This window comes from Giraffa tippelskirchi, chromosome 3, assembly GCF_054371585.1.
Source record: "Giraffa tippelskirchi isolate mGirTip1 chromosome 3, T2T-mGirTip1v1.2.pri, whole genome shotgun sequence".
NCBI lineage: Eukaryota > Metazoa > Chordata > Mammalia > Artiodactyla > Giraffidae > Giraffa > Giraffa tippelskirchi.
Window position 1 is genome coordinate 20,958,627 of NC_137277.1, and position 13,246 is coordinate 20,971,872.

The 13,246-nt window shown below is 48.2% G+C and overlaps 1 protein-coding gene across 1 annotated transcript; it reads left to right on the forward strand.

Moving 5' to 3' along the window:
• Positions 1–4,846: 4,846 nt before the first annotated feature.
• Positions 4,847–12,349, forward strand: KRT32 (keratin 32). The gene is given in 8 exon segments (XM_081575812.1): positions 4,847–5,185; positions 5,750–5,832; positions 6,017–6,173; positions 7,707–7,868; positions 7,950–8,075; positions 9,651–9,871; positions 12,224–12,306; positions 12,309–12,349. Coding segments are annotated over 8 exon segments (1,212 nt in total).
• The last annotated feature ends 897 nt before the right edge of the window (positions 12,350–13,246 follow it).

Genomic DNA, 13,246 nt, shown 5'->3' on the forward strand with positions numbered 1-13,246 from the left:
TAACCAGCTCTGTTCTCATATTGTTGGTTTGGGTGAAGAGGGGTGACTCTTAGTCAGATGAATGGGGGAGGTTGGCCATGTACGACCCTGGGGATGACAGGGTCCCTATGTCCCTCTTTGGGAGTGGTTAGGGGTCTACAGTGGGATGTTTAGCTCAGCTTTCCTGTTTAAGACCCTTCTCCAAGGGCTTCTCTGGTAGCTTAGTCGGAAAAGAGTCTGCCAGCAGTGCAGGAGACCTGGGTTCAATCCCTGGGTCAGGAAGATCCCCTGGAGAAGGAAATGGCAAACCACTCCAGTATTCTTGCCTGGAAAATCCCATGGATAGAGGAGCCTGGTGGGCTGCAGTCCATGGGATCCCAAAGAATCGGGCACGACTGAGCTACTAACATTGTCTTTCCAAGGTTCTACTGTGGTGACATGTGTTACAAGCCCCTCCTACCTCCTTAGTATACATGGTCGACTTGGGGTTCCAGGGGAAGATGGTTAACACTGAGATCAGTATAATGTGAAGCATTTTAGGCCACTTCATTAGCCTCATGCCTGTGGTTCTTATAAGAGCAACAGTATGGAATCTCACACCCAGGGGACTCCATTAAAGTCCCATGCTTTTAGAAATGTGTTATCTTCAATCCCTCACACAACCCTTCCAGTTTAGCAACCTCTCTCAAAACCCCACAGCCTAGGTACTTCCCTGGTGGCGCAGCAGCTAAGACTCTGTGCTTCCAGTGCAAGGAGTCTGGGTTTGATCCCTGGTCAGGGATCTAGATCCCACATGCCACAACGAAGATCGGAGATCCTGAGTGCCACAACTAACATCCAGTATAGCCAAATAAGTAAATAAACCCCAAACCAAACCAAACCCCACAGCTCATCCAAAGCAGGAGACGGGGGAGTGAGCCTGCCATTGTGACTTCCTCCCACAGTTCAGAGAGTCTTGTTCCTAAGAGACTCATTTCGTTCTCAAGTTCTCTTGACGTCTGATGGTACATGGTACCTTTGGGTCCCAAGGCATTTCCACATGGAAGTGGGAGCTCCCAGTCTCTTGGACCAAAGACTCATTTGTGCCCAGAATGTCTTTCTTCAACAGACCAGGCAAATTGCAAGCTCTGCCATTCCCAGTCGGAAATGGAGAAGCATGAAGGCTAAACTCTTTGAGACAGAGAGGAAGAAAAGTTGTCCCCAGATAGCCACATGCTCTTCATAAGATGCAAAGAGCACCACTAAGGAACTTCAGTGATGTCAAGAGACATCAGTTGTCACAGGGCCAGAAGTGAAGAACAGTTTGATGAAAGATGCTGACTGAGGTGATCCTGAGATCCTGAGTACCCAGTAGAGTTCACTGTATGTATGTGCTAAGTTGCTTCAGTCGTGTCTGACTCTGTGACCCAATGGGCTGTGCCCGCCAGGCTTCTCTGTCCATGGGATTTTCTAGGCAAGAATACTGGAGTGGGTTGCCATGTTCTCCTCCAGGGGATCTTCCCGACCCAGGGATCGAGCCCACATCTCTTATGTCTTCTGCATTGGCAGGTGGGTTCTTTAGCACCATCTGGGAAGCCCCAAACATAGTACCAACAGGGACATTTCTGAAGTGAGCATTTTCGACACCTATGCGCTTCCCAAGCTGGATGTGTAATTATTACCTTGTGAGTTGCACCATTCACACCAAGGTAGTCAGGAATCATTTCTTGCGAAAGCTGGAAGGACCAAACACCTCCACTCCCATTTAGACCTGAGGAGCTAAGCTAAGCCTTTAAAGACTGAAGAAATACTGTTCTCTGAAAAAACAATAAAATGCAAATTATACTTAAAAAAGTTAGGGATATTTATGTTCCTATCACTCAGTGGTTCTCAAAACCACCTGGAGGATTGTTAAACATGGATGACTGGATCCCAATCTCAGAATTTCTGATTCAGCTGGTCTGGAATGGACCTGAGAAACTGTGTCATTAACCTGTTCCTGAGTGATGCTGATGCTGCTAGTCCGGAGGTCACCCTTTGAGAACCACCATTTCACATTATTACAATAATGAATACAGGTGGACCTCATTTTCTTTCTTTTTTCTCTCTCTCTTTTTTTTAAAAAAGATTTTTTGATGTGGACCATTTTTAAAGTCTTTATTGAATTTGTTACAACATTGCTTCTATTTTATGTTTTGATTTTTTAGCCTTGAGGCATGCGGGATCTCAGCTCCCTGACCAGGGATTGAGCCTGCACCCCATGCATTGGAAGCAAAGTCTTAACCACTGGACCGAAGGGAAGTCCCTGACCTCATTTTCTTGTGTTTGGCTTCACTGTGCTTCACAGACACTGTTGTTGTTTTATTTTAATAACAAATTGAAGGTTTGTGGCAACCCTGCATCTGGCTAGTCTATCAGTGCCGTTTTTCTAATAGCGTCTGCTCACTGCACATTTCTGTGTCACAGTTTGGTAATTCTCACAAACGTTTTCAGGATTATTATATTTATGATGGTGATCTGTGATCAGTGATTTTTGATGTTATCATTATGACTCTTTGGAGTCTCAGATGATAGCATTTTTCAACAAGAAAGTCTTTCTTAATTAAGGTATGTTCAATTGTAAAAAGACATAATGCTATTGAATACTTAATAGACTACAGTATGGTATAAATGTAACTTTTCTATGCACTAGAAAACCTAAGGGCTTCCCTGGTAGCTCAACAGTTAAGAATCGGCCTGAGCTTCCCTGGTAGCTCAGTGATAAAGAATCCACCTGCAATGCAAGAGATGGGGTTCAACCCCTGGGTTGGGAAGATTCCCATGGAGAAACAAATGGCAATCCATTCCAGTATTCTTTCCTGGGAAATCCCATGGACAAGAAAGCCTGGTTGAGTTGGACACAACTTGGTGGCTAAACAATAGCAGAAAACCTAAAAATTCATGTGACTTGCTTTATTGCGATATTTACTTGTTTGCTGTGGTCTGAAACTAAACCTGCAATATCTTCAGGGTATAACTATATCTTATATTTTGGGAATGAGGACTTTTTAAAAGATTTTTTTGATGTGGACCATTTTTAAAGTCTTTATTGAATTTATTACAATATTGCTTCTGTTTTATGTTAGCATTTTTTAAAAGCTATATTTACAGTTTTTGGTTTTTTGGCTGCAAGGCATGTGAGATTTTAGCTCCCTGACCAGGGATTGAACCAGAATTGACCAGGGATGTGTCTCTGCATTGGAAGGTGAACTATTAACCAGTGGACCACCACGGAAGTCCTGGGGATGAGGATTAAATGGACAACTTAATGCCAAACACCCAGCACAGTACCTGGTACTTGCACACATTACAGAAGCACTGGTGATGATTTTGAAGGCTGGTCTGATGTGTCTCATTCCATGTAGTTGGTATTTATATCACCCTTCCTTTTGTCTTCTTGAACTAGAGTTTCTGGTTGCTGCAAAAAAATCAAACTGAGGGATGATTTAATCTAACCCTTTCAATTTGCTGAAGGGAACCGAAGCCCAGAGAGTTAGAGTGACTTTCCCAAGGTCACACAGCAAGTTAGGTCTCTATCTTGACTTTTCTTAAGCCACACATTTCAGGGAATAGGGCTGGGTGGCATTTTCCCTTCCCTGCCCCTTCACCAACTCTTCTAGAAATACATGAAAAATAAGACAAATACTTATACTTCAGTATTATACTGAGAAAGTGCATGAATAAAAAGTGACTATATAACACACACATGTTAAACACAAAGTGTGTGAGCCCACAAGTTTTTCACTGTGGCCTAAAAACCACTGGTCTTTCCTTAGGTTGCTTTCTTGGGAAGTGCTCCAGGACTTCTAGAATCAGAGACACCTGCTTCTGTTCTCCGGGCTTCACTCATCCTAGTGGAGTGTCACTTCTTGAGAAAGCTGATTCTGCCTCTGGTCTCTGAGGTTCCAAAGTAACCCCCCTCCTACCCTCAACCTGCCCAGCTTTTGCAGAAAGTGAGAACAGAACCTGTTTCAACCTCTTCAACAAACAGTAATCGAACTCTCTGTATGTGGAGAAGTGAGAAATGAAGGGGAGGATCCAGAGATGGTCTAAATTGAGCTTCTGCTCACAGAAGTACGCATGACATTGACCTCCTTTCCCAACAGTACGGTTCTCACCTCTTTCTGCCTCAGTAGTGTCCAGCTGAAATGATGTCCCTGTGCTGAGTTTGTTCTCTCCTCTAATTTTTTTCTTCCCCTGGGAGGAAGATGATGCTCATGAATGAGACTCAGAGGCTGTTTTTCCTTCCTCCCTGGATTTATACCACTGCCAGGATCCATGCAGCTTCTTTCACCCACACATTTCCTCCTTATGGAGCCAAGCTTCCTCTTCCCACAAAGGATGCTCTCATTAAAAGCAAGTGCCTCTGCCCCAGAACTGTGGCCTGTCTCTGGGCTGGAGAAGGTAGGGGCGCAGGGGACAAGGTCATTGGCAGCCCAGGGTCAGGCCCGGCAGCCCTGCCCTGGAAATGAGGGCCTGGGCCTGGAGTTGGTCCTTTGAAGATGTATCCTGGAGCTCTCTCCCCTGATCAATGACAGAAGACCAGAGTCCCGCGTTAGCCAAATGACAAGCTTGGCCTCTTTTATGAGGAAAGGAACTCCTTATTGGAAACCAAATTACAAATTAATTAGCAGCTTCCTCTGGGATTGAGTCTAAACATCAACACCCATCCACAATGATTTGGTAGCAAAAGGCCCCTCACTCCATGAATATAAAAGGGCTTGAGCAGAATGCAGTTGGCAGACCACATTGCAATTCAGGTAGCTGTAGCCTTTCCGACACACCATCTGACTGCTCCCCAGCCCCCATCAAGGGCTGGCCCTGGTCCTCATTTGTCGGCTCCAGCTGCATGAGCTGCCGGCCAGAGCAGTGTCTGGGATACATCTGCCAGTCTGGGACGTGTGTACCTTCTCTCTCTGTGTCCACCACCTACAACCCAACCAACAGCATCTTCAGCTCCATGGGTTCCTGCAGTTTGTACTATGAAAGTGTCTTCAATAGCAACGAGAAAGAGACCCTACAGTTCCTGAACAACCGCCTGGCTGCCTACCTGGAGAGGGTGAGGCAGCTGGAGCAGGAGAATGTGGAGCTGGAGAGACGACTCCAAGAGGCCTTTGACTTTCAAGAGCCCACTGTGGGTCCTAACTACCTGAGGTATTTCAAGATCATTGAGGAGCTCCAGCAGAAGGTAAGGGCAAGTGGTGAACAGACTCCCTGGGAGGGCGACCTGAAGAGCTGAGATCCAGATTTGAATCTCATTCATTTCTTTAGCTATGTTCAGGGAAAAGAAAATTCCCTAGGGCGCAGCATTTTCTCATAATTCGAGTGCTCAGCCAAAGTCCTTCGTGTGGAAAGAGGCTTGGGATCTAGTCTCAGTTCTGTCATTGATTCGTTACCTGACTCTAGGAGGTCCCTTCCCTGGGCCTCGGGTTCCTCATCTGGAAAATGGGAATAATAAGGGTCCTTATGTCTGGAGGATTCTATGGGCAAATACAGGTAAAGTGCTTAGCATAGCCCTTGATACGTGGTGAGTTTTCACTAAACGTGAAGGCTTGTTAAGGACCCTTCTAATGTCATGTCTAATAAAGTCTATCCTTCCATGTTGCTCATTGCCTCCAAAACAAGGCATTTAGATTCGATGACTATCCCCCAGAGTTCCAGGGGTTTTGGCAGGGGTGGCTGCAGGACTCACTTGGGTTCTTTTTGCTTCTTCTTGTCCTGGACCGATCCCCTCTGTGTGCTGTGGCCCCAGATTCTGTACTCAAAGGCAGAGAACGCCAGGGTACTTGTGCAAATTGACAACACCAAGCTGGCTGCGGATGACTTTAGGAGCAAGTGAGTTTGGCCCAGGGGATGGGGCGGGGTGGGGTGTGGGGGGAGAGCCCTCTCTCCTGGCATGTGCTTGGGGACAGCATTCTGTTATTTTCATAGACAATTGGAAAAGTGCCAGCGGCTCCAGGTCGTCCCTGGGTCCGGTATTCAGTTTCAGCCCTCAGTGGCTGACCGTGTTCTTACACAGGTACGAGACAGAGCTGGGCTTGCGGCAGCTGGTGGAGGCTGACACCAACGGCCTGCGCCGGATCCTGGACGAGCTGACCCTGTGCAAGGCTGACCTGGAGATGCAGGTGGAGTCCCTGAAGGAGGAGCTGATGTGTCTCAAGAAGAACCATGAGGAGGTGAGGACTGAAGTCCAACCGAGGTGGCCCTGGGGAGCCCAGAGGGGAGAACGTGGGGTTTGGGTTTGGCTAGACATGGGTTGAAATTCCCAGGCCGGCCACAGATTGTATCTGTGACTTTGCCCAATTTATTAAAACTTTCTGAGCGTCCTCATCTGTAAAATGGGGCTGAATCTATCAACAAGGCTGCTGTGAGAATTCCGTGAGGTTACGGGTCTTAAGGGCTTCCCAGGTGGCGCTAGTGGTAAAGAACCAGCCTGCCAATGCAGGGGACCCAGGGGACGCAGGTTTGATTTCTGGGTCGGGAAGATCCCCTGGAGGAGTACTTGGCAAACCACTTCGGTATTCTTGCCTGGAGAGTTCCATGGACAGAGAAGCCTGGTGGACTCCAGTTCATAGCGTTGCAAAGAGTCGAACATGATTGAAGTGACTTCGAACGCATGCACAAGGTTCTCAAACGCCTGTCCCTTAGTTGGTGCTCAGAAATGCTAACAACCTTCCCTTCTGCATTTCTTGGACTTGTGTGATTGCCAAGTGCTTGTGGTGGCTTGTTTTCTCACGAGAACCGCATACCGGAAGTACAGTGGCCCAGTAGGGATGATGGGGAGTTATTTTCCAGAACTGACACGAAATGGCTGTCCATCTCTGCTAGGCTGGACTATGAGGCGGCCCCCACCTCTTCTAAGGGAGAGGCGAACTGCAGCGGTTTTCTTCAGTTTTCTCTCCCCATCCTTGTTCTTCTTCCTTTCATCTGTTTGTACATAATATACTTCATCCAAAAGGCATCGGTCGACCCTTGCTTTCTGACTTTTTCTCATCTACTGTAGGTCCTTGGTGTGAAACCTCTCTGCCCTGGGCAACTGTGTGCTGCGAAGCTCACCTGAGCTCTGGTGTTTCTTCCTTCATTCCCTGGGTTGACACTCGACCTCTTGACTTGGGATTTGAAAGCACAAGTGTCTCTGAATCCTGGGTGGGTTTCCTAGGCTGAAGTGAAAAGTAACCATCAGTTACCACATACTCACCGAATGCCTGAAGGCACCTGACTCACCCCATCTAAATCAGAGAACTGGGAGCTGCCCCAAGAGGCCGCTAATGAGGAGCTATCATCGAGTCTTGGCAGCCTCAGCGACAACTTTCTCTCCTTGGCTGCCAAGCCTGGGAGGCGCCTGCTGTAACTGGAGCCTTGAACCAAGTAAAGCCAGGCTCCTGCTGCTCTCCTTCCCAGACAAATGCAGGCTGGGATGGTGACAGGGGAGACAGGGCACAGCTGTCCCATTTTAGTCCAAATGGATCAAGCAAATCCTGATGCTGCTCTCAGCTTCTGCCAAAGCAACAGGAAGCCTCTCCCATCACAGGGGCGTCCAGGTGGAGCTGAAGGACCCTTGGGATGCTGCAGAGTGGCTGCAGGCCTCACAGGGCCCCTCTGACATGGAGATCTTTAGCATCCTCTGCTTCATCTTCTCACATCTCCCTGGGTAGGTGAGCCAGGATCACGTGACTTCACATTTGCCTGGTGCTCTTGCATCTTTTCAGGAAGTCGGTGCTCTCCGATGCCAGCTTGGGGACCGCCTTAACATTGAGGTTGATGCTGTGTCCCCAGTGGACTTGAACACGGTTCTGGAAGAGATGCGGTGTCGGTATGAGGCTCTGGTGGAGACCAATCGCAGGGATGTGGAGGAATGGTTCACCAGGCAGGTGGGTCTCTCGCAGGGGGGGCTGGCCTCCCCAGGGTGCCCGAGAGGCACTCCCAGCCTTCTCCTGTCTCCTCCATTGCAGATGGAAGAGCTTAACCAGCAGGTGGTCACGAGCTCTGAGCAGCTCCAGAGCTACCAGTCTGATATCATTGATCTGAGACGAACGGTCAACACACTGGAGATCGAGCTGCAGACCCAGCACAGCCTGGTGAGTGTGATGATGGGCTCCTCTCCCCCAGCTCTGGATGCCAGGCAGCATGGAGAGTGGGTGCAGGCTTCCAGGAAGGAGGAGGGGAGGATGGGGAGGAGGTCCAGATTCAGCCACCACTGCTGCTTGCCCAGCTGACCTCTCCTGGAGGAATGTTTCTCCCAAGACCCAGCTCAGAGATAAATGGGCCATGGTTCAAATCTGATGTGGGCTAGGTGACCACTGTCAACTACTCTCCCCAAGAAGGCTTGATCTCTGCTTAGCCTGTCCTTCCAAACCCATGCTTTTCACCCTCACCTGTAGAGCTTTAAAAGTGCTCCCTGCCCAAGTTCCTCCCCAGTGCTCCCTGCCCAAATTCCTCCCCAGATGAATTTAATCAGAGTCTCTGGAGGTGGGGCCTGAGCCTGGGTGCTTTTTAGAGGCTCCCATGTGACTCTAATGTGCAGCCAGGGTTGAAGACCACTGATATCAGTGATGCTTATCAGGGAGGAGCCTGGTGAACCTCAGATCTAAGGCCTGGAGCCTAAGGTTGAAGAAGGAACATGGAATTTAGGGTCACATGAACGTAGGTTCAAATCCTAGTCTGTCACCAGCTGTTTAACCTTGAACAAGTCACTTGACTTTTTCGGGTTTCGGTTTCCCCAGTTCTGCAGAACCTCCCTGCCCAGGTTCTCCCTGGCTCTTTTTTTTTTAATTGAATGGAAATTTCTTTAAATTCTATAGTGCTTTTCAATAGTTTCACACACATGATTTCATATAATCCTATAATAATCCTGTTTTCTCCTACCCTTGTATTGCCCCTCACTTTTTTCCTCTCCCCACTAGTAACCACTAGTTTGCTGTCTGTATCTGTGATTCCTCTTCATTTTTGTTTTATTCACTAGCTTATTGTATTTTTCAGATTCCACATATAAGTGATATCATGGGCTTTCCAGGTGGCACTAGTGGTAAAGAACCTACCCGCCAATGCAGGAGACATAAGAGATGTGGTTTGGATCCCTGGGTTGGGAAGATCCCCTAGAGGAAGGCATGGCAACCCACTTCAGTATTCTTGCCTGGAGAATCCCATGGACAGAGGAGCCTTCAGGGCTACAGTCCATGGGATCACAAGGGGTTGGACAAGAGTGAAGTGACTTCGCATGCATGCATAAGTGACATCACACAGTATCTGACATATGACTTAGCCTAATGCTCTTCAAGTCCATCTATGGTGCTGCAGATGGCATTATTTTATTATTTTTTTATGAGTGAGTAGTATTCCATTGTGTATATGGGCCACATCTTCTCTATCCATTCATCTGTCAGCGGACACTTGGGTTACTTCTATGTCTTGGCTATTGTATGTAATGCTGCTGTAAACACTGGGGTCCATGTATCTTTCTGAATTAGTGTTTTTGGTTTCTTCAGATATATACCCAGGAGTGAAACTGCTGGGTCATATGGTAGCTCTCTTTTTAGTTTTTGGAGAAACTTCTGTACTGTCTTCCATAGTGACTGCTTCTTGGTTCTTTCTGAGCCAGGCCATGGAAAATAGGCCCATTCTTATTAGTTATTTTGTCTTTCCCTTTGCCTTAGAGAGACTCCCTGGAGAACACCCTGACAGAGACAGAGGCCCGCTATGGCTCCCAGCTGGCCCAGATGCAGGGCCTGGTCACCAATGTAGAGTCCCAACTGGCTGAGATCCGCTGTGACCTGGAGCGGCAGAACCAGGAGTACCGGGTGCTGCTGGACGTGAGGGCCCGGCTGGAGGTGGAGATCAACACGTACCGGGGACTTCTGGAGAGCGAGGACTGCAAGTACGTGGCATATGTGAGGTTTGGGAGAGGTTATAGGAAGTAATTGCCCATAAGATAGAGCCATGATTAAGAAGTGATTAGGCAGCTGGCATGATCCGAAGACGTCAGGCAGCTATTCATGGTGCCATCCCACCCCTGGCCCTTTGGGACCATTCTGCTCCAAGCTGACCAACTCCTTTCAAGTGTCCACATGTGCCCAGTGGCACAGGGAACGGAGATGGATGATGACAGAGCATCTATTCTCAGGTCATTTCCATCTCCAGGGAGACAGACAGGCCACTGGAGATCATACGGGTGTGTGGGGGGGATGTCTTTGACACTGGGAGGATGATGTAACTTCATGTGATAAGCTGTGGTGGGAGGGAGGACAGGAAAGGTCAATTGGGCCTCATTCAATGGAGAACCACTAAGGGCCATGCTGGGGAGGGAGGATTTTATTTAATAGACAGTTGGGAGGCCTTACTTTTTTGAGGAGGAAATGATAAAATTTGCTTAACTGGCCAACTCCCTTGAACTCAAAGACAAGAGAAAAAAAAAAATTTACATAGTTTTTTAATGCTTATTTTTATTTATTTATTTTTGACTGTGCTGGGTCTTTGTTGCTGTGGAGGCTTTTCTCTGTGGCGAGCGGGGATGACTCCCTAGTTGCAGTGTGCATGGCTTCTCATTGCAGTGGCTTCTCTTGTTGTGGCTCCCAGACTCTAGAGCACAGGCTCAGTAGTTGTGGCTCACAGGCTTGGCTGCCCTGCAGCATGTGGGATCTTCCACAGTCAGAGATGGAACCCATGACTCCTGCATTGGCAGTGGATTCTTTACTACTGAATCAGCAGGGAAGCCCAAGAGAAGATATTTTCATTCCCTGTACCTGTACCTGGTACCTGGTGTAGTGAATGCTCAGAAAATGACCAAGCCAGTGAGAGCTCAATGCTACTTTTCAAGAAAATGGCAGCAGAAAGGACTGAGTGGAGAGAAGGAGGGGCAGGCAGGGGAGCCATTCAGGAAGTCCTGGGTATGGTCTAGGTAACAAACAATGGGGAGGGTCTGAATCCAGGCAGTGGAGGCCATCCACTCCCAGCCGTGGTACAGGTAGAACTGGCAGGGTTAGTGGCTGTCTGGATGCAGGGTATCTCTGGGCCTTGGATACCAGGTGGGCTGACGACTGTAGGTAGACATTCAGCCCTGCTTTTCTATTATTTATAATCCTGTCCTCTAGAGCAAAGAGTTGCAGAGTTAAATCTTTTCCAAGTACATGCTGTAGTGATGTGGGTCACTAAGGGTTGGTGGAGAACCAGGGAGCTCTATCCAATGAGGATGAGGATGGTGCTGCCCCCTCAGGGCCATTTCTACAACGTAAGATGAAGATTCAGTATTGTTGGATCTTCCCATTATTCAAGGGAAGCTGGTTTTCTTTTAAATGTTAAGTTCTCATGATTTTTAAATATTTTCAACAAATTAAAAAAAAAATCCAGTGCTGGCCAAATGGAACACACTTCACGCTGGATCTGGTCATTGGGCTGCCTATCCAGTCTCTGGGCTATTTCGCCTCCATCCTACGTCCAGTGTGTTGTTGCTGGTTTTGAACACACACCTGTCAGTCGCTGAGATCATCCTTCTGTATTCCTTCTCTAACAACTGATGAATTCATCTTATTCAAAACATTCTTATCAAGTGCCAGCTCTAGGCCATGAATGCAGGGTGGGCATAGGGACTGCTGATCTCTCTGGCTAGTGGGGAGACAGACCAGAGTAGAACAATGACAGAAAACTCTGGAAGGAGGGACATGGTGCCCTGGGGGGATCTGACAGAGATCAGGAGAGGCTTCAGGGAGGCTGTGGCAGTTGAGTTGAAGAAAGCGACTCTTCTTCCCGGGACAAGAGGGAGCCACTGAGGTTTTGGGCAGAGATTGTTGTGCAGCTGCTAAGACCTGATTGATACCCCTTGAAATGAAGCATGCCAGGTTTCCTTGTGCTTCACTCTTTCATCAGAGTTTGCTCAAACTCATGTCCACTAAGTCAGTGATGCTATCTAACCATCTCATCCTCTGCCTCCCCTCACCTCCTTGGTCAGAGGAGGGGCGTTCTAGAAGATCACTCTGGTTAAGAAACTGAGGGTGCTTGGCTAGTTAGGAAGGAGTAAGAGTGGGGTTAGGGAGACCAGTTAAGAAGCCGTTGGGCTCACATAGGTGAAAACAATGAAGTTATGATGGGGAAAACAGTGGAGATGCCACTGGGAGCGGTTGGGAAGCACAAAGGTTGGGGCTGGGTGAGGTGGGGGTGGGGGATGCAGAATTGACAGGACTTGCTGCCGAGCTGGGCTTCTTTCTAAACCTTCCCACATGCCTTTCTTCCACAGGTTGCCGTATAACCCACGCTCCACTCCCTCCCAGCCCCCTTGTGCTCCCTCTCCCAGTGTGCCCCGGACCCTCTGCGTGCCCCGCACTGTGTGCCATGTGTGCCCTGCCACCAGGGCTGCCACTGAAATCCCTCAGCGACCCTGGATCCTGAGGGATGCGAATTCGGTGGCTGGTGCTTCCTGAGGCTGCGCCTGACTGCAGTTCAGCAGCCACCGAAAGAGCAGGGCCAGCCCCTGTGGCAACGAAGGCCACTAGCCGTACCAGCAAGTGAGCAGTCAGCAACTGCGCTCTGATACTGCAGGGGGCGCCCTAGCTCTCGCCTCTTAGAAATGGCGGCTCTTATTTCTATGGGTTAATGGTTCTCTTTGTGGGTGTTTCTGGTGGTCCGTGCTACACTTTGGAGCACTGTTCTTAGTTAACTAGCGAATAAAGCCTCATCCAGTGTCCTGCACACCTGTCTCCCTCTCCTTGTCATGTATGTTGCTGTATCCACCAGTCAATTCTGCTCAGTTGGGCTCCAGAAGAATGTGGTCAAATTTTATTTTATTTTTATGCCCTTTCTGCTTCTACAGAGACTTGAGTGGCATTTACTAAAAAGACCTGCATGTCACAAACCAGTTAAAACCAGGCCATCCATCCAGAGCCAAGTAATAAAAGAATAAAGAGAGGGGGAGGTGATGATGCCAGAATCTTATGCCAGACTACTGTTAATTGAGTATCATACTGTGATAACCCCACCTCCAAGCCTCATTATACCTGGTACAATGGGATCATTCATTCATTCAAAAAACTTTCATGCAGGTTCCATATTAAGGGCTGACAAACCCGCCGTGGTAGTCCGCCAGAACCTTGTTAATGCTTCATTTAACCCTTGAAACAGTCTGTGAAAAATGTACCATTATTGAGGCCAGAGAGATTAAGAAACTTGCCCAAGCTCACACAGCTTGTAAGTGGTGAACCCAGGACTCAAATATAGACTTTCAGGTCCCAGAGATGCTCAAGCAATTCATATTCTCTGTCCC